The 21,631-nt window shown below is 48.7% G+C and overlaps 1 protein-coding gene across 8 annotated transcripts in view; it reads right to left on the reverse strand.

Moving 5' to 3' along the window:
* Nucleotides 1-21,631, reverse strand: part of rbms3 (RNA binding motif, single stranded interacting protein) — a 253,173-nt gene that overhangs the window by 112,785 nt on the left and 118,757 nt on the right. For all 8 annotated transcript variants that reach the window (XM_076011886.1, XM_076011887.1, XM_076011893.1 and 5 more), the window contains 2 exons: nt 19,975-20,033; nt 2,405-2,496 (listed from right to left, as the gene is read on the reverse strand). In XM_076011886.1, the coding sequence (XP_075868001.1) occupies nt 2,405-2,496; nt 19,975-20,033 (151 nt within the window). The remainder of the gene's footprint in view (nt 1-2,404; nt 2,497-19,974; nt 20,034-21,631) is intronic.

The following is a 21,631-nucleotide window of genomic DNA, read 5'->3' on the forward strand; positions in this document are numbered from 1 at the left end:
CAGAGGAGACGGAGTCCATAAAGGAAAACTGCTCCTCCACGTCTCTCGCGTGAACGATAAAAGGAGGGAACGCCGCCGGAGCCGCCGCCTCCTTCCCGTCCGCACCAGCAGGCCAAGAGGGGATCGAGCTATTTACGTGCTAATGGCGCTAATAGATGGAACGACGCACGATTTTTCGGGCGCGCACGCACGCTTGAATAAATATGCCAGGAAAGGTCAGTCCCTTTGTTGAGGGACTCGGACGCTCTCCACGGAAAACAGAGGAGGAGGAGGAGGAGGAGGAGGAGGGAAGGCCAGAGATGCAAAGTATGGCGTTCAACAAAAAAAAAGAGAGAGAAAGAGAAGAGAAAGGGAGGGAGGGCTTCTTATCTGTATTCCGAGAGCCGGCCCTCTTATAAATATTGGAAGAAGGACACCGGTGGGGAGAGGAGAAGGAGCAAATGGTGCGTTTGAGAAATGGCACACCTGAGCACGGCGGCGGGAATCATCTCCTCCTGTCACTTCTCATCCCGTTTGATCAAAATAATTGCCGCCTTCATCGCCATCATCGATTCTGTCGTCTCGGCGGCCCGTCTCATCGCGGCCTCCCTTTGGCTGGCGGGCACGGTGGGGTGGCAGGGCGGAGGTGGGGTGCTGGAGGGCTGGGGGGTGGGGGTGTTGAGGAAGTGGGGGGAGCGGAGGTGGCGTGGCCTGGGAGGATCAGATGAAATGTGAACGGTCTCGACGGGAAGAAATCAGTACCGAGCTTTCGGAGTTACCGTCATCACCATATTCATCGGCTCATCGTGTTCGTCTGTTTAGATATTCTGGGAGCGAGAGTCGGCCTTTAGCCCGGCCGCCGTGCTGCGTCCCGATCAGGAGGAGGAGCGGATATGCGTTTGAATAAGAAGATCTCCAAAAAAATACTTAACAAAGGGAGTTTTATAGACTTTATTTCCACCAGAGTCATGATTAAATCACAACAACAGGACAATAATCTCAGTCAGATGGCCTTAAATGCATTCACTGTGATATCCATACACCTATCCAACCATCCATCCATCCCCATCCATTTATCCATCCATCCATCCATCCATCCATCCATCCCCATCCATTTATCCATCCATCCATCCATCCATCCCCATCCATTTATCCATCCATCCATCCATCCATCCATCCCCATCCATTTATCCAACCATCCATCCATCCATCCCCATCCATTTATCCATCCATCCATCCCCATCCATCCATCCATCCATCCATCCCCATCCATCCATCCATCCATCCCCATCCATTTATCCATCCATCCATCCATCCATTCCCATCCATTTATCCATCCATCCATCCATCTATCCATCCATATCCATTTATTCATCCATCCATCCGTCTATCCATCCATCTATCCATCCATATCCATTTATTCATCCATCCATCCATCCATCATCCGTCTATCCATCCATCCCCATCCATTTATTCATCCATCCATTCATCCATCCGTCCATCCATCCATCCATCCATCCCCATCCATTTATTCATCCATTTATTCATCATCCATCCATCCATCCGTCCGTCTGTCCATCTGTCAGTCCATCCATCCCCCATCCATTTATTCATCCATCCATCCTGCGCTGAGGGTAGCGCGGTGAGCTTCTGGATTCTATCCCAGCAGTGAACAACACTAACACTAACAAGTGAACCAGGCCACACTAGAGATAAACACACTCAGGCAAAACACTTCTTGTCTGTCTGTCGCAAGAGTGAATCCACTTGAAAGACTCGGCTGAAAACCTGCTGTTAACCGTTGAAGCTCATCCAGACACACTGCAGCTGCACCAATCAGTGATCAGCACTGGCCTGCAGGCTTGACGCAGCAGTTCTGCCTCTGCAGCCTCCTAAAACAGCACAGGAATAAAAAATCTGGGACGTGAAACTCCGCCTTTGTTCCGTAAAGGCAGCGTCCGTCTGTCCTTCCAGTTCAAACCGAGTGATGCGCGTCCGTGAGTGTGTGTGTGTGTGTGTGTGTGTGTGTGTGTGTGTGTGTGGATCCGACACCGCCGGGAAACTCACTGGGGCCCGTTTAGTTCCGGCCCAAACAGCTTGTCTCATCTGCTTCCACTTTGGCCGGCTAATGACGGCCGCACCAGGGGGATGGTGGGGAGGGTGGGGGTGTTGGGGAGGGCGAAGGGGGCAGCTGGTCAAGTTTCAATTACGTTAGCTCGATGCAAAAGGGGCGGGGCCTCCCGCGTAACCACCAAACACTAACACACAGCAGAGATCCTGCACGTGTGGAGGCCAAATGAGAAAAAGGTTCTTTCTTTTTTAAGACACAACTGGCTCGGGCGTGGAGTGTTGTGGGAGGAGCCCTGGGGGTGGTGGTGGTGGTGGGTGGGACTGAATGCTAAGTGTGCTCTTAAACACTTCCTACCTTGGCCATCTGGGCCTGAACGCCGGTGGCTTTGAGGGACGACACGGCCTTCTGCGCTGCAGCTGGACTGTCAAAATCCACGAAGCCGTAACCTGCAGGAGGAGGGCGGAGAGGAGAGGGGGGAATTAGTCAAGAGGATGTAGAAGGAGGAGGTGGGAAGGAAGGATGAGAGGGAGGCAGATGACTCAGAGAGAGAGTGACAGGCAGTGGGTAATTGCGGCGGTAATAGGTTGGTAACACGACTACAGAGGCTGCCACTTCTCATATCGCCTGAGCACTACATTGTTTGATAATTAGCGACACTGACGTTCACGGGGGGGAAACGCTGTGCATCTTAATTAGTTGCATGGATGAGCGATTTAGTAATAACAAACCCCGGCGCTCGGCCCAACTCCACCTCCACCTCCACCCCCGCCCCCGCCACGCACCCACGCACGCTGACACGGTCCCGCACATGGCAACACGCTGCGGAAATAAAAGCACCGGGGCAGAGCGCCTATCAACAAAAAATAGAACAGATTTTTTTTTTTTTTTTTTGCTTGATGATATGATTATTCCTCTAATGGAGCTTAAAGTCCACATTTAAAAGTGGCTCATTTCAAAAAGCTGATTACCAAAATGAGCCTCCAGCCCGTCGGTGAGCATCATCGCCACATATAAATACCAGTGAATTAAAAAAAAAATCATCATCTATCATTTGTCTCATTGCACTGTTCAGAAAGTGAAACGTCAACATTTGCTGACATTCCTAGAAAGTGAAAGTGACAATTGTGATGTCACAAGGGGCACTCATACCTAACCACCCCACTGCCAACCCCAAGGTCAACTTTAGGCCCACAGGATCACAGGATGAAGAATGAGGACGTGTGAACAGGTGTGGGCTGGGACCTTTAAAGAGTGCACACACGGACACACACACACACACACACACACACACACACACACACGTCGGGCCAAGTGTCACTGAAGCTCCTCTGAGCGTCAGTGAGTCATTTTGCAGCTTTAACTCACTTGGCCTTTCAATTTTTTCCTTTTTTTTTCACAGACTGTGAAGTTTTCCGAGTCCACATCATGTCCCTCAACAGCCGGCACATTAACACAACCTCATTTCACAGTCACCATAATCTCTCCCCACCCCACCACCACCTCCACCACCTCCACCACCTCCACCACCTCCACCACCACCACCACCAACACACACACCCAACAAATCTCTCAAAGGCTGACGTGGGGACGCTGCAGTTTCTCTCCGCACATAACCGCCTCAATTAGGTTCCTCCGTAACGTGGCCTTTTCCGCCGTCGCCCTGGTCCGTGTCTCTCCTCTGCTCTTCTGTGTTTTCCCCCCTGACATTCACGTTCATTCCCCATCTGGAAATTCATCGGCGGGGGCCGCGAGGGAGGAAGAAGCGGGGAGGGAATGAAAAGCGCAGACGGCCGTGATTTATGAGTTATTGTGATCGCCGCCGCTCGGCGGGATGTATCTGGTAGACGGAGGTCACGGCTGTGTTAATTAAAATTTGGTGGCAGATTAAAGGCAGCCGATGGCAGCTCTCAGATTCAGGAGGAAAGTCTAATTGGGGGAGAATACGCGGTTATGCGGCGGCGGCGTCTAGTCGTGGCCAAGCTGACCTGCGCGGTCGCCGTGATGTTTATGTCTTTAGAGGGGTGTGTGTGTGTGTGTGTGTGTGTGTGTGTGTCACTGTGCGGTTTCGGTCGGGTCACTCCACTATTGGATGGCAGCGAAGGAGTTTGAAGTAATGTGAAAATTATAACCTGTGGCAGAAATGAAATCGACTGTGAGGACTGATTAATGGGCAGGCGGAGCAGCAGCAGGGCCGGAGGGGGCGGGGCCTCTGATGAGGAAGAGCCCGGCTGAAAAGTGTGTGTGTGTGCGCGTGTGTGTGTGTGTGTGTGTGTGTGTGTGTGTTGGAGAGGAGGGAGAGGGGGTTAATAAACTGTTTGAAACATTTCTAAGAGTATTGCTTTTTTTTTTAACCTGTTAATCTGCTTAGTTATTCAGCGTTTCAAAAATCCATGACCACCAGGGGGCACTTTATAATAAAGCTGTTTTAATGAGTGAGGGCTGCTTTCAACAAATTAATTTTTCCCTTGCCCTCACTGTTAGCACGGAAATCAGAATTCCTTCCAAAACTTCAAGCTTGCACACACTGAGGATGAATTGGAGGGAATTAGCTTCAGTGACACTGACTGTAATTTTAATTTAGAGGCTTCCAGGCGGTTGGGCTACATTTTATTACGGACTTTATTTTTCATTTCCCACTGCATCGACACAGTAAGGTTCCTGAAATAAAACTGTGAATAAATATGTCAACGTTGTGTATTTATTAGCTCATTATTATTCATTTTTCCAAACATTTGTCACCATCTAACACAGTTTTGCTACCACCGTGTCCGCTGTCGTACCTAAAAAACTCTTTTGGATGATTTTTCAAGTCTTGAGTTATGTGGGAAGTACCAACTGCAGTATAGTTTAGCTAGAAATGAACAACTTTTAGCTGAATAGCACTGAGCTTTTTGGTTTCACTGATTTTTTTTTTTGAAAGAATGGCAATGAGAATACGAGATGGCACGTCTTCGTCTTTGCTAGCTCCAGGAAATCTCTTTGTAGGTTAATGTTATGGTTTTTCTACATTTCTATGTCCAAATCTGATGGTTACATTTTTAAAGAAATTCTTTGCATCAATATTTTCGCACAAAGAGTCTCCAGCCCACCAGTGAACTCTCTAAAAAACAACAATTTGCTTTCTTGTTTCATTTCTTGTTGTTTTATTTTGAAAAGCTAGGATTCTTATAACCCGAGGCACAGACGAGCCTCTGGTTCGTGTTCCTGTTTGCTCTGGCTATTAAACTTCCTGGACGCTTTTTCAGACAATGTTATTGTGACCCCCCCAAAGGGACGCTGCACGATTCGCCGTGTCCAACCACAGACGAGGTTTTTGACGGTTGCATCATTGTGCGACGCCACCTCAGGTCCGTCTCTATTTGGCCGTGTTGTAAACGCTTGCAAAAACAGACCAGACGCCGCCATCCCCTTCAGCTGGGAACTTTGTTGACTTCTCAACTTACCATCAGAGCAAATCAAATCTCAAACGCTCCTCAGAGCTCCGTTTTGGAGCATTTTTTGGACCGAGTTTCCCAATGTGGAATCAATAAAGTACATCTAATCTATTCTATGCTATGCAAAAGCCCAGTATGTCGTTTGTCAAATCTGGAATATAATGGTTCTTTGTCTGTGTACCTTCTGCTGTATGTCTATGTATTTATTCCATTTCTATTTTTAGTGTGTGACGACCGTGAAACCATGCACATGGCTCATTTCAATGCCTTCATGCAATAGCTGCTCATTTCATATGCAGTTTTCCCTTTGATTTTTCATTTTTCATTTTTTTTTTGCACCCTGCTCCTTCCAGTCCTTTGTCTCTTGGGAAACGGGGGATGCGGCAGACCGACATGTTGTAGCTAAGTCTCATAAAGTGCAAACTAGGAGCCTGCTCGCAGAGAGATTCTCTGTGAGTATGCTGTTTCTTGATGTGATTTGGATGGGCAACAGCATTAAACACCCTAAAGGGATATTGCCTCCTCTTTAAACATAAAGAGCGCATTAAGGGAAGCATATAGAAGTGGGCCTGGGGGAGGCGGAAACGGCCTATCTTCTTTTAATAATTAGAACCTTCCAATGGCAGAACTTGGGACCCCCAAATTGCAGATATAATATTCAGCCCACTGCCACCTAGAGTGCACTTATCAAACTTTTAGCAGCGCGAGGGTTTTAGAGACAGCTGACCTATATTCAGCCTCCTCCGAATGGAGCAGGAAGTGAGCGGACGGGAGAGGAAGAGGGTGTGTATAAAAGAAAGATAAAGTGTGGAAGAGGGTCACTCGGGGTCGGGTAAAAGCTCTTCGGAGGGGCTGATTTGACACTCGGCAGCCGCATGTGGTAATAGACCCAGTCGGGCTCCTTCAGCGAGCACTCCCTGTGGAGGATACGGCATATGCAAAACGATTCTCCGACGACGAATTTGAACCGCCTAGCCACCGGCAACGGCGCCGTTAGAAAGCTTGTTTGGTTCTGAGAGAGAACCCTAATGGAGCAGCTGAGGCGGCCGCTCCGGTCTTTATCCGAGCGCTCAGAGTGTTTTTTTGCGTGAGGTTACGGAGGAGTCACGGCCACGCGTGAGCTAGTCTGCGGACCTTTACGACAGTCAGCGGCCTCAGCGCCTTTGGCGACCAGAGTGAAGCGAGGCGTTTGTGAGCTCTGCATGCCGGATGTACTCCGGGTTTTTATCATCTCGGAGGACTTCACGGTTTCACGGTTTGGTTTTGCTGCAAGATGCTTTTAGTTACCAGATGTTGCCAAACCGCACACACAGGGCCTTTGAGCTTTTTAGCATTTCGCTGAAATGTTTGGTGTGACAAACATGGCATTCCTCGATGATATGCTGTTGAAAAAAACAGAGATACACAAAACGATATTGACGTTGCAATTGTTATTATTCACTTCCTGAGAACAACCTCGACAGTCACACTGACACTAAGGCCCTGTCCACACGGGAACGTTGCTGTTTTTTTTTTTCTTTCCCGGGGTCGAAAAAAGTGGCGTCCACGCGCTGGCAGATGGAAACGGAACGGTGGGTGAAAACCATGTAATGCGTATGCCACACTGAAACGTGGCGCTGTTGACAGACGCTGACACAGCCACCGGACCCACGATTTAGAAAGAGGGCATTTCCGCTACACACTAAACACACAGAAAACAAAAATGGCGAGTAGCGGAAAAAAAGTGAGTGTGAGGTTTTTATGAGGTTTTGGAGTAACACTGCCAACAAATCTTGAAGCGCCTGCGATACAAAGACAACTCCGCTGGCCGCCATCGTTGTTGTTTGTACCGCTGCTAACGCTTTGCATGCCTTGTTTTTTTCTGGTCACCTGACAGTGACGGTGCGATGACGTCATCGTTTTACAAGGAAAAGCCGTTTTCACTGTCCAGACGGCAACGATGTGACAAGGGTGAAACAGCGTTGTCAGATTTTCCCACTCTGGGACCCTTTTTCAAAAAATACCGTTTCGGGGGACCCAAAACGCTGTTGCCATATGGACAAAATGCCGTAACAGTTAAATACTTTGCCGTTTCCACCAAAAAATGTTCCCGTGTGGACAGGACTTAAGAAAGTCACTGAGCGAGAGACACAGAGAGAGATAGAGAGAGAGAGAGGGAGAAAAAAATCCCATTCAGAGGTGGAGGAGATGAGAGGTCAAGAAGCTCTCAATTCCAGACCTCATATCTCTCTCCCACTCCAGTGACACACACATACAGTACCTATGGACACACACCTACGCTCAGGCGGGGCCAGAGGAATGTGAGGAGACAACGGGCTGCGTTCAGCGCCGCCACTTCAGCAGTGACTTTCTCAAGTGGGAAGGCGCAGCCAGTTGGAAGGTGGTGGGGTTGTGGGGAGGCGGGGGAGGAAGGGGGGGTGTCACTTTGAAGCCCTGCGCAACGACACCAGCATCAAATCGATAGCCATCACTTGAAAGGAGCTCAAAGTGACCGCTAAGAGTGATAATGAAGAGCGGCCACACGCTAGCACACGTGGCGGCGCGAGCACACTGAAAAGATGACACGGACATACATAAATTTTGACATATGTATATATAAATATATATATATATACATATATATATATATATATATATATATATATATATATATATATATATATATATATATATATATATATATATATATATTTATATATATACATGTATATATATATGTATATATATATATCAATGTACACACTCAACGTGTGGAAGAAGTTTCTTTCTCCTGCTCCGGCCGAGGCAGACGGATGGAGATCGCCACGGCAAGCGATCAGGATAAACAAACCTCGACTGGGTTTTGAAAATAGAGTCGCGACACGTATCCGCCGCAGCGTCGCTGAGGACGGCAGCTACTGTAGATGACACCTCGGGGGCTATGCTACTCACAAAGGTCCCCAGCAGAAAACAGGGGGGGTGGGGTGGTGAGGGGAGGTAAAGGGCTCATTAGGATGCCGTATCGACATATCAATCACTCGTGCATCATTCATGCATTGTGGAATTATGCTAATCCTAATTACTTGAGGGGGAAATTACCATTCTTTATCCGCTAATAGTCGGGTCCGCCGGTTCGGGGGGTTCTCCTCGCCCACTGTATCTACCACATTTTGTCCCACCACGGCCATTTTTCACATCCTCATATTCAGCGCTAATGATCCCATTTTTGCGCCACATACAATGGAATAATAATGCCCCGAGTATGAATAATGAATCAACAAGACGTCGCAGAGTATCACTTCGGCATTGCGGCAAAGCAAATCGGCCTGGCTGTTTACGTCCTCGCTCGTCGTCGCGGAGAGTTCTGAAGCCGCCGCCACCGCCGCACGCGGGTGATTAATTATTGTGTTTACACGTATGTTAATAATTCGCACTTTGCATGTATAAAAGTAATTACAGCTTACGGAGGAGATAGATAGGCCACTCCACGGGCAAATCTGCATAACGATTCTGGTAATATGATTCTTATGATTCATGGCGCCCACGGAAGCGCGTCACATTCCGACCTACAGTGTTTTCCACTCTGAGCATCCGACTCGGCGCTGATGTGACTGTGTGAGCAGTGGTGAATTCTGTCACTGTTCTGTCACACGTAGCCTCAACACTCTTTCGTCCTGCTTTAGCCTTGGTCTTGGACATAACGGTCTCGAAGGAGAGTTCAAAAACCTGCCAAGCTGCTACTGGTGAAACATCGTCATTGTTATTATACTTTGGTTGAATTCTTCAAACTCAACCAAAGTATATAAAAGTAATTTTTCCCTCAATTGATGCCAGTACTGTCTGCGCTCTTCCATCTCTGGTCTTCATGAGCTGAGTGAGCCCTCTCACGTCAATATTAAGCTTTTGTTTCCGACAGTACATGCAAATGCTTGTGTCTTGACGTCTTGGTCCCATTTGGAAGGGTCTTGGTCTCGACACCCCCAGTCTTGGTAGGATCTTGCCGTCGATACCCCTCATCTTGATAGTGTTTTGGTCTCGATACCCTTCGTTTTCTTAGGGTTTTGGTATTGATAACCTTGGTCTTGGTAGCGTCTGGGTAGGGTCTAGGTCTCGATACCATGGTTTTCTTAGAGTCTGAGCATTGATACCTCTGGTCTTGGCAAGGTATTGGTCTAAGTTATGGCGGTCTTGACAGCAACACCAATTTCATATATTTGCTGATGAACATTTCCAGTTTATAGAGTCATGCTTGGAAGTTAGAGGATCTGACTTCATAAGACTGTATTGCTGCGTGTTGATCTCTACTTTAGACAAAAAAAGGAGCAGAGCTGTTTACTTTTTCACAGACACGGCTGTACTGTCATTGAGAAATGGTCTCTGGGTCCTTTTGGCCCGCTTTGGGCAAACCTGGTGGGTTGCGGTCTGGAGGGGTAGACACGTTGTGCAAACAGGAGTTTTAAATAGCGAGGTGGCCGAGTCAAGACTGCAGACGCAGACGAGAGCTTCCTCGCTGGCTCGCCACCTCCTCTGTCCTTCTGCATTTATTCTGCACCGGCGCTTCTTGACTCCATGATAAATTTTGCAGCTCCCCCCTCCACTAAAACAGTGTCACTTGTGTGTGTGTGTGTGTGTGTGTGTGTGTGTGCACGAACGCCTCTGTGTGACCTCCAACTTTTTTTGTTTGTTTATGCGTGTGTGTGTGTCTGTGTGTGTGTGTGTGAGCATACGTGTGGGCGAACAAGCAAACATGGAAGGATTATAAATCTAAATCTTTCGGCTGAAGGTTGTTTACTAAAATTTGGGGGCTGAAAGACGTCTGACCGCATCGCGTCACTTCAAGACCGCAGAAAAACGGACAAAAAGCCACTTTTCTCCAATCAGGCTGCATTTTATTTTGTTGTTTTTTTTTGCCCTGACTGAATTTTAATCTTACGGGAAATAACTGCGGCACTTCTTACAGAAGGCGTTCCGGCCCACACAGAACCTTAAAGGCACATCAAGGTGAAAAAGTGAGCGAAAACCCTGAATCACTTTTTATGTCACCGCAGGCTGCTTAAAAAATAAAATAAAAACTCCTGCAGCAGCTCAAACTGCTCATTTACTTGTCCAATGTCACCGTCCTTCCTGCCGCACACCTGCAGACAATACCAATTTGTTCCGAAATAACTCTGGCAGAGGGCCTCCTCTGTATTAGACAGTGGCGTGGAGATAGCCGTACAGGCAATTAACTTATCGACCCCGCAACATGGATTTATAGCCGAGGCATTCGTCTCCGGCCGGAGCAGCCGAGCCGATTGGCCGTATTGTATTTCTTGTCATCTTCCCCTCGCAGGTGTAGCAGTGTCCTTGTCAGGGAGTCGCGCTCGGTGCAGCCGCTGAGGGCAGAGCGGGCCGGGCTCAGGGCCAACGAGGGGCCGGCGGCAGCTGCTGGTGCCACTGAGGAAAAACTGAACTGGATGTGTTTCTCATCAATCTCGGCGCAAATAGTGCGAGGGGCGAGTCTGGGAACAGCGACTGGCCGCTAGGAGTGTCTGTGAGATATATATTCTGCCCTGAACAAGTCTTAAGCAGTCAGCCTGCCGTAACGTGGAGTGGACACTGGGCTGGGCTGACACTCTGACACGTTAAAGGCCTCGCTGTGTGGAGGACGTGTGTTGTGACAGTTTAAAGCGTCGCACTAGCTAATAAATTTCCTCGAAGGACATTTAGAATGTTTTGTGTTCAGAGTGTTTTGTGTTTTTAAAAATAATTTGGTCCAGGATTCATATTTGAATGAAATTGAATATCTTGGTTGTCATTATGCGCAGAAAAAAATGGAAGTGAAGGTCTGAGGGTAGGAGAAAAATAGATTAAAAAATAAGATAAAAAAAATAATAATACTATAATAGAACTTCATACAAAGAGGAAAGCAAACAAACAACAATCCCTGGCTTTCAAACTGCACTTTAGAGTGAAACTTCAAGGACGAGATGGATCCTGAGAAAGGAATCCACTCTATTAAAAAGTGTAATTGAATTATTCATGTTCTATTGGAGAATACATTTAAAACAAGAAAAAAATAAGAAATGTGCAAAGTACTCAAGAACAGCATTCGTGGGTTCTGCATTGTGACACATTATTCTGAGTCACATTGACAAAACACAACGACTGCGCGAAGGCAATTAGACGCCATAATAAGCGAAGCCGCGTATGTTGCGTTCCACTTCTCGCACTAAATAGAGTCGAGTCTCGCGTGCTGGCCCTTTAAATATTTCAACATATGGCGTCGCCGTAAATGATTTCTTCCTTCTCCGCGATGCCTCCGTCTTCATTTTACACTCTGTCATTTTTCTTGCATTTCTTCCTTTGGCTCCTTGATTAATTTCGCTCACACTCATTAGCCATAGCACGGCGCCATATGGCTGCCACCATATTTTTTAAGCTCTAAATTCAGCTCCGACACTCCAGAGAGAGACGACATTTAAAATGTGTGTGTTGGTTAAAGGGGGAGAGAGAGAGAGAGAGAGAGAGAGAGAGAGAGAGAGAGAGAGAGAGAAATAGGAGGGCCGTAACTACGCTGCAATCTCCGCCGACAGAAAAAGAAGTAAAGGATAAAAAAAAAAAATGGAATTAAGGCAAACAGAGCCGAGTCTTTGAAGACTTCATTAAAAGATAAAGTACTGACACGTTTGGAGAGTGTCTACTCATCGCCGCCATTCACCGACTGAGAGCGGCGCGGCGTCGGGGCGTAATGAGCTAAAGAAAAAAAAAAAGAAGCCGTTTCTCTTTAACTCTGCACACATGGACTTCATTCAGATTTTCCAAATTACTCGAGTCACTCAGGTCTCTGATAGCTCCATCGGCTCGCTGAGCTTAGCGGCGGAAAAAAAAAAAAAAAAGAAGCCAAACGTGTTTGATGCAACATGTGAAGAGCCCTCGAGCGAGCGGCGTCTCAGACCTGAAGCCTGCTAATTACTTGTCAAGAGGTTGTTAAAACAAGACCTCTGGCGAGAAAAAGAAAAAAAAAAAGGAAAGTGGCTGAGTGGCTTCGGCACGCGGGCATCCCACACGTGCGCACATGCATGTACGCGCGCACACACACTCACACACACACACACACACACATATACGCACAGGTTAGAAAGTCAAACAACCTTGAATAGCGGCTCATTACAGTAACTGCTGGTGTTAAAATGCGGCAAACTGCATTACGAGCACAAGGAACAGGTGTCGTCCTTTCACACTTTGCTTTTCCCTCCGGGTAAGGAGGATGTGGGAGGGGGGTAAAAAAAAAAAAGAAAAGGAAAAAAAAAAAACCTCTGGAGGAGCGTACAAAATTTTGCACGCTGCTACCTGCAATTTGTGTCGCGAAAAAAAAGAAAAGAAAAAAAAAAAAAACGGAGAAAGGCAATCAGGAAGGCTGCGAGAAGCCGGAAGCCGAGGGGAAAAAATATTTGAGCTGCGGCCGCAGATCGATGAGGATCAAACGGGACGAGATCTCCGCCAGGATGACAGACGCCGCAATCACAGACAATGACAAAGCGTCCCTGCAGCACCCCCCTCCCCCCTCCCTCACCCCCGTCACCCCTCCCTCCTCCGAACAGCTCCAGAGCCCGGTGCCTTTGTCCTGCATCTGTAAGTCATTCATGGGGAAGAGCCCGGACCCCCCCCCACCACCACCACCACCACCACACCCCTCCCTGCAAGCGATGCCACGATGATTTATGCCTTCCTTCACCAATCAAGGGAGCCGTCGTTAGTCAGGGGACGAGCAACAAGGAGGCTTCCAGGACCAGCAGGGTCAGCGGAAGGCCGCCGCTTGCTTGTGTCTTGCGCCGCGGGTTTTCCGACCCTGACGTGCTCGCCGATAACGGATGATAAGGAATCCTCCCCCTCCCCGACTGGGTGGGTGGGTGGGGGGTGGGGGTGGGGAGCAGCTCTGGGGTGGTTTTGATGAGTGGATTCAGACCGACGTCACCGAGAGCCCACTGTAGGCGTCTGGATCCATCAGAACAACCTCAAACAGGAAGCATAGTGTCCAAATATTTTCTAAATCATCACAAAACGCAGTGGCTCTTTCACTGTAGAAAACACTAGTTATGTTTACAAGCAAAAATTTCTCCAATTTGATTTAACCCTTGGTTAACCCTTGGTCTCGTTCGGAATGAAATTTCTTTCCGAATGGACCGGATGGGATCAGAATCTTCCGACTGACGTGTATACATGAATCATTTTTCATCTGATTGGGCCTTTAGTCCAATTATTTGTGTCCATGTAAACATAGCTAGTGTTTCACATGATTAACAGAACTTTGTAACGGCTAACTTTACTATGTATAAGTTCGGCGTGATAAACATCTTTGCAGTCATCTCGTGAAACACTCTGAATCTGAAGGTGAGACAGAAAGACGCAGGGAACCTGCAGTCAAAGTCCCTGACTCAGTGTTTGGGAACTGACTTGGAATCTAATAGAAACATCCGTTTCCAGGATCGGGGATATAAGTTCCAAAAGTTTAGCAGATTTCTGAAAAAAACCAAAAAACAAAACAAAACCAAAAAACAAACAAACACGTTTTTGGAAAAACTCTCAAACTTTTCCCGGATGCCATTTGTAATCCTGATTTCATTATGACCTCTTCTGCTCTCAGCGCAGCTGATTAAAAATACACGCGAACACACACAGACACGCACGCACAGAAGAGGACAAATACGGCGCCAGCAGAACCAGGACGGGAAGTGAAGGGGTAGGAAAGGTCAAATCTTGCAGAAGTGCAGCAGTGGGAGCCAGAATGCTTCTATTTATGGCATCTTGACCAATGAGATGTTTACATGTTGTCCAGCCAACTTGGCGCTTCGCACAATATGGATTTTCCTTCTTCTTTTCAAAATAGGGGTGTGTGTGTGTGTGTGTGTTTGTCGGGGGGGGGGGGGGGGGGTCAAATGCGTATGCCACTGTTGCTGCCCTGCCAACAGTCCACACTCTGGGTGTCTGCAGGCTGAATCCATCCAAATCAATGTGATTATCCCTCAGCTATGGCTAATTAGAGTCATTAATGTGCAGCGCCAGCAGGAAGTGCCGCCTCTGCCGGCCCTCCAGTCAGCCTTCAGTCCCCCCCCCCCCCTCCCCCCCTCTCCTCTTTCTGGACGATGGCTGTGAGGGAGTGCAGGCATTTGGAGAAAGCTCTGCCGCTGGCCGCACTTCAGTGGAGATTCTCATCTGCACGTAATTCACTTTCAAAGGGCAGCGAGGGGAGGGGGCAAAGAGAATCCTTAATTGTGCCGCGTGCAACACAGACAAATGTTTATGTCGCAGTCCTCTAATGAGAAATCAATAACGGACACACACGTGCACTCTCTCTCTCTCACACACACACACAGACACACACACTCTGCCTTCATCCTCACCCAAAACATGCAGGTATTAACATGCGCACGCGAGCCAGTGAAAAACAGGCCCGTCTGTGGAGCTTCACCTCATTCATCAATGGCTCTAATTCGGGAGTCACACAACCCCCCCCCCCTGTGACTGATGCGGCAATAAATCTGTTTTTATATAAGGTGGAGTTGCATATACAAGGTCATTAGACTGATCCTGTGGCGAGAGAACGGGAGACACTTTACATCGCGAGGGTCAAAGTCTCTGGCGGCCATTAAAACTGGCCCATGCACAGCCAGGCCACTCGGCGAGGTGACACTCATTCAGGATTTAAAGGGCCAGTGCGTGAGAGTTCAAGGACTCCAATGGGGCTGGAATTTAGGAGAGGAAATACATGAGTTTGTTTTGATTAGATGAAGTGAATGAAATAACTATTGTGCATTAACTTGACAATAATAAATAGACTAATGTAGGCAACCATACTGCACCACAGGAATCCTAGCCGGGATTAGCATTAGCATGGTTTTCAACCTGCTTTCCTGCATATAAGTTTTACACACTGGGGCCTTTAAAAGAGCCGAGCGCGTGCACGACTGCCAGGAAACTCTCGTATCAAATCAAATGCAAACAACATTTTGATGCTCAGAATCAACAATTTAAAGAGTTTAAACACGGTTTAACTTTGGCGTACACAAGCCTCGGCCTGTTTTACATCCAGAACCCCCGCGCAACCATATCAAAGACGACAGCAGGCCTCTCGGGGACTCGGCCACTTTAGAGAAAAAACCCCTGCGAGCTACATCCAAAAATGGGAAGCGAGGAGCAGCAGCAGCAACAACAACAACAACAACAGGCTGCTAAACACGCACACACACACACACACACACACACAAGGCCACAAGAGACTATCTCCTCATCTCATCTATCTCCCACAATTCAGTGTGGCGGCAGCGGCGGTGGTGGCGGCTGGGGTTGTGGGGGGTGGTGGTGGTGTTGTGTCGCGGCAGCGAGGCCGGCGAATGGCGGCGCAGACTTATCTCCCCACTGCGGAGGAGGAAACGGAGGTCCTCTAAAGGGCTGAGGTCATTTCCTCTGCCTCCGGGCTCTGGCAGGAAAAAATAAAATGTCTCCATCGGGTCGGCCCTGCTTTATTTCAAATGGTGCCGCCGCCTTTTAAGAGGCCCTCGCGGGCACCGCAATGGCAAACGAGCGGCTTTCGGGCGTGCGTGTGTGTGTGTGTGTGTGTGTTGGGGGGGTTAGGGGGGTGGCGGTGTCCTCGCACCCTATCAGTCTTCTCTGCCATCCCCAATCCACCGCCACATCTGTGATACCAAGCTCAAAAAACCTCTGTCGTGCTTCTGTGGCGACGATGAAGAGGCTTCTGCCTCAATTCTACCCACCGCTTGCACACACACACACACGCGCACACGCACACGCACACACACACACACACACACACACACACGAACGGCTCCCCCCGAAGGCCCTTCACAACTTCCTGTTCCCCGAGTGGGCTGCATCCAAAGAACACAAGTATTTATCAGCAGGCTTCTAAGGAGTGCGTGCGTGTACGTGTGTGTGTGTGTGTGTGTGTGTGTGTGTGTGTGTGGCAGCGAGTGAGCGAGTCAGTGCGTGTGTGGTGAACAGGAGCAGCCGGGAAAAGGCTAGTTAAAGGGAAAAAAGCACGACGGGGCGGGGGAGTGGGGGGGCATGCTGTGATGTTGGAGGATTGATAGATGTGATGCTGCTGCTGCTGCTGCTGCTGCTGCTGCTGCTGCTGCTGCACCTCAGGCAGATGGATGGATGTGTGTGTCAGCCTTTATATGTGCGTGGGAGAGGTGTGTTGTATTGTGTGGACAGTGTGTGTGTGTGTGTGTGTGTGTGTGTGTGTGTGTGTGTGTGTGTGTGTGAGGCACTCGAAAGCACTTGTGCGCTCTTGTGCGCTGAGACGGCCCCGGACGTATGGACTGGATGTGGAGATGGAAGGAGCGTCGCGGCGTGGGCGGCCGTTACCTGCACAGCGGCGCCGCCGTGTTAGCGCGGTTACGGAACGCTGGTCGCCGCCGTGTTCCGTTTTGTTGTTGTTGGATTTTTTTCCCCTCCTTTCACTCCCACGTCGTGCACGCAGCTGCATCTCACCTCTCGCCTGTTATCCCACTTCCTGTCATCTCCGATAAACACTTCCAGTGCTTTCGTTCGCCGGGAAAGCGATGAAAGCGGCTGCAGGCGGAAGCTCTCGGCCGTTATTGGAAATGGGAGTTAGCGGCTCCGCGGTGGACTGAGACTAGTTCAGTGGCTTCTGTTTTACGGGTTGGAAATTGCAGTTTCGCTGTAATTCTTGATGTGTGATGTAAAGCTGCAGCTGTCATGTCCAGTCAACAGAGGCGACCTGACCTCGAAGGGATGTGAAAGATCCCATCATGATTCTATTTGTGCAAAAATGTATATATTGCATGAGCAGATTTAAATATGCACATTTGCATTTTATATTAATGCATATTTTTAGCCCTTTGTTTTCGGGCGACTGCAAAAACTCTCCAACTGTCACTTGGACCCCCCCACGTGTTGTGAAGGGGGTGGGCAGCCATGAGGCGAGCTTGAACAACTGGAGCCAACTTGGCCTGAGCGCGTTGGCGCTATGCTGCTGAGTTGCCCTCTGTGACGTCACAAAGGGAAGGGATTTGCAGAAGCCGTGCCAACAGGGATGGACCGTTCTTATTTTTCGGACACAGTTTTATTGCTAGAAAACATTTTGGAGCGTCGGCGGTCCATGTGAATAAAATCACACCAAAATATTTCAAGGCATAACATTTAAATAAGTGTTGGGGTCGAGGGGTCGGACGAGTCGAGGGGAGACACGAGTAGATGGCGCCCATCTGTTACTGTGGAGCACCAGGCCCCTCTCCCACATTTGAGTCACGTGTCAGACTCCTCCCCTACCAGGCACCTCCCCCAACCAGGCCCCTCCCCCACCTGGGTCACAAGGCTGACTCCACTCCCACCAGGCCCCTCCCCCACCTGGGTCACAAGTCAGACTTCACTCCCACCAGGCCCCTCCCCTGCCAGGCTCCTCCCACACCTGGGTCACAAGTCAGACTCCTCCCCTACCAGGCCCCTCCTCTACCTGCCCAGCTGCTTTATGGCTGGAAAAAAAGCTGCTCACCTTAAAGGAGATGATAGGATATGTGGGTAAGGGGGGTGGGGGGTGGGGTTGGTTCCCGTCCTTCTTCACTTCTCGGCGAAGTGCAAGAGGAAAAAAAAATGTTATTAAGTTTCCTTGGAAGGTGATGAAAGCGGCCGCTCTGCTCCACTCATGAAACGTGCCTGCTTATATTTGCTTTCCTGGCGTCGGCATCGGGGCCACATTCCATAACAGTGACTTATGGGAAACTTTTCTCTCTTATGTAACACATTTGTAGGCCAAGAAAAAAAAACTGCATGTGTACGAGTGCGTGTCACAGTGCATAAGTGAGATCAGCTGGACGACGCGGGTGAGGATATTTCTTTCACCTGCAGACTTTAGCTTTTCAGCATTTTTCAGCGCTCGTCTGAGCCGCTAAACCTCTGCGAGGTGCCCTGGAAAGCCCTTCAGAAAACGGAAGAAGCTACACAGGATGTGAGCATTAGCCTAGCCGGCGCTAAAGAGGTGAGCGTGGACGCTGCAGTTGAGGCCAAAGAACGAAAATCAATCCCATTTTTTTCTTTCCAGTGAGACACCAGAGGGCGCTGTGGTGGACGAGCGGCAACAGGAAGCCCCATAGCTGTAGCATCCTAGCTAAACTAGCTTGTGCTAGACGGAGGGTTTGAACCAAGTGCCTTCCCAGCTCACACACACGTGCACACACACATTGTGTCCTTAATAGGCTGCGGAACCACGATAGAAAAAGCAACGCGGGGGGAACCTGTCAAGGTAATGAGTCCTTTCTTTATTCCCCCTGCGCTGGAAGAGGCAGAGGTTGTGTCGCTCCACATTGCGACCCGGAGCATTGCCCGGCGGGATAAACCAAGGTGAGGAGCCGGGTTAAGAAGACAGCTTCACCTTGAAAGGCCACACTTCAGAGCCGGGGAAACCACAAAAAGCAATTAAAAGTATTGATGGAACTTCAATAGCTCTTAAACAGTGCTGCCAGACACCTCGGGGCAAGCGGCACACTAATCTTTTTTTTTCTGCTCCCCCCCTTTCCTCCTTCTCCCTCTGCGCCCCCTTCACCTCTCCGGTGCTCCTGCACTCCCTCCATCCTGCCGTTCTAGCCGCTGCCGATCATTAATGGCTCAGCAGAAAAAAATAGAAACCAGCCGGTGAAAAGTGTTGAGAGCGCGAAGCCAAAGGAAGGTGGTTTTCTGCAGAATCGGAATACGTCCCGCACCATTGGGTTAGTTCCAGCTCGGCTCCGCAGCATCAATGAGGACACATGAAATTATTTAATTGACTGACAACCTGCAAAATGATTTTTTTTTTGTGAGCCGATTTTATGGCCGGATTTCCGACATCACGGTGACGTCTCCTGCTCCGCTTTTAAGCCCAAACAAATATCGCAGCGTCCTCGTTTCACAACCTTAAATCTGACATTTTTAAATATTTGGTTTCAAGCAGGCCAATGCTGTGGTACGTGCTATACCTGGGACGCTTCCAAAGTGTGGAACAGCTTGAAAACCACTAATCGTCCCGTGACTGATAGTCATTAAAAATTGATCTCTTCCCTCTATCCGGCTTATTAGCCTTCTAATTGAGCCGCTATGTGGGCACGTTCAAGCATGTAAACGTGCCTATGGCGCGTCACGCTTCAGAAGCTTTTCCTTGATGAGCCGCCAGTGCCACTCGCCGTGGGCGCTCGCGTCATTTAGCGCACAAAAAGAGCGGGTAAAAAAAAAAAAAAAATCTGACAGCCTTCCGCGTGACAAAACAGGAAATTGAAGACGAGATAAGGCAGAGAGAAGAGAAGCTGTTTACTCGCTAGCCCCCCGCAGCGCCGCCGCCGCCTCCGTTGCGGCCGCCGCCTCGCTAAATTGAGATTTACAGCGCGAGGCCTCGGCGGCTGATGTCTTAATTTAGCCCCGGCCTTGAAAACGCCGCCGCCGTGACAGAAGAAGAGTGATCGGCCCGGCGTCGGGGAAACAGAAGCAAGAGTCACGTGACCGAGCACAGCGACAGCTTACCTTTGCACTGGTTGGTGTTTTTATCCAGGATGGCCTTGGTTGACACTATTTTCCCGTACCTGCACAGAGAAGACACACACACACACAAAGAAATGTGGGTTTATTGGTTTTGTCAGGGAACTTTTTGCTCGGTGGGTTTTTTTTCTTTTTTTCTTTTTTTTTTAAAAGCACAAATGTCAAAAGCCACTGGGAGGAGAAATCACTGGAGGTTAATTGTATCATGTTTGTGGACGACTTCAAATGAACGTGCGGTACCTCCCCCCTCCACCCGCTGACATTTGAGCTGCTTGCCGAACATATTTGCCAAAGGTCTCGAGCTGCGGCGGACGGCTGCGAAATCGGAATTCTTAGAGTTTTAAATTCGGACGGTTTTATTTGTCCTCCTCAAATCGACATTTCAAGAGCTCATTGAGTCCCCCGTGCGTTACTCAGGATGTAAAATGGACGTGAAATGACTGAAAAAAAATTATACATGCGGGATTAGGAAGTGACAAAAAGAGGAATGAATAAGCGTCCGTCACAAATGCTTTCTTTGTGTAATTACGCGTCAGGCTAAAAAGCATCTTTTTATCCGCTTGATTAGATGGATTTTTGTGCCCATATCATTCGCTAATCAGCCTGATAACGCCTCGGATAGAGGCCTCCTGTTTTTTTTTCCCTTTTCTTTTCTTTTCCTTCCTTGATCCGCGTAATCACGCGGCACTTTGATCGTCTCCTCCGTTTTCACGAAACCACAGTTTTTTTTTTTCCTCCTTTTAATTTGCTTCTCAAAACTTTCACCCGCGATGCTCTCTAAATACATTTCCTGTTTTTCAACAAAATTAAATAGCACGCCGGCAGGCAAAATTTGCATCAAAAATGAAGCGCCTTTGATTAAATTAGCACAACCACCGCGACACGTTCGGGCTCCTGCAAAAATAAATAAATAAAATTCTATCGCACAGCAGGGTTTGGGATTTTTTTTTTGACGTGCATTTTTTTCTTTCCGTTTGTTGTTTTCGGGAGCTGAGAGAATGACCTCGCCGGCTAAACTGACAGTGAGTTATTCCACCTGCTTGTCTCAGCTAAAAGCGGCAAACATCGTGAGGTTGTGCGCTAGCGGGAGCGTGCACGAGCGCACGACTTCACGCTGTCCACGGTGTTTGCGGGCGTGTCGCAGCAACTGAGAAATCAGCTACTCAAACACCGTACACACACACACACACACACACACACACACACACACACACACACACACACACACACACTCTTTTAGGGGGGGAGAGAGAAGCAGTGGTGCATCCCGGCCCATATTTCACCAGCATGGGATAATTGTGCCATTTCTCAACGAGTGGCGGAGACTCTATTTACTGCACGCTGTGGTGGGGTGGGTTGGTGGATATGAACTGATGAGCTCTGAGAGGAAAAGTACCAGCTCACTCATACTCTCTCACACACACACACACACACACACACACACACACACACACACACAAATAAAGATACCGCATGACTACCCAGGCTCAAACACTCACACACACACACACACACACACACACACACACACACGCTTAGGCTCAGGCTCACTGACAGCACTCACCAATCAGAGAATTGTCTCACTTTGACAGATAAACAGGATATTTTAACTCTGGGGATCCGTAATCTTCTGCAGCAGCAG

This window comes from Nelusetta ayraudi, unplaced genomic scaffold (assembly GCF_046127955.1).
Source record: "Nelusetta ayraudi isolate G7.1 ecotype Tasmania unplaced genomic scaffold, CSIRO-AGI_Nayr_v1 ptg000135l, whole genome shotgun sequence".
Classification (NCBI taxonomy): domain Eukaryota; kingdom Metazoa; phylum Chordata; class Actinopteri; order Tetraodontiformes; family Monacanthidae; genus Nelusetta; species Nelusetta ayraudi.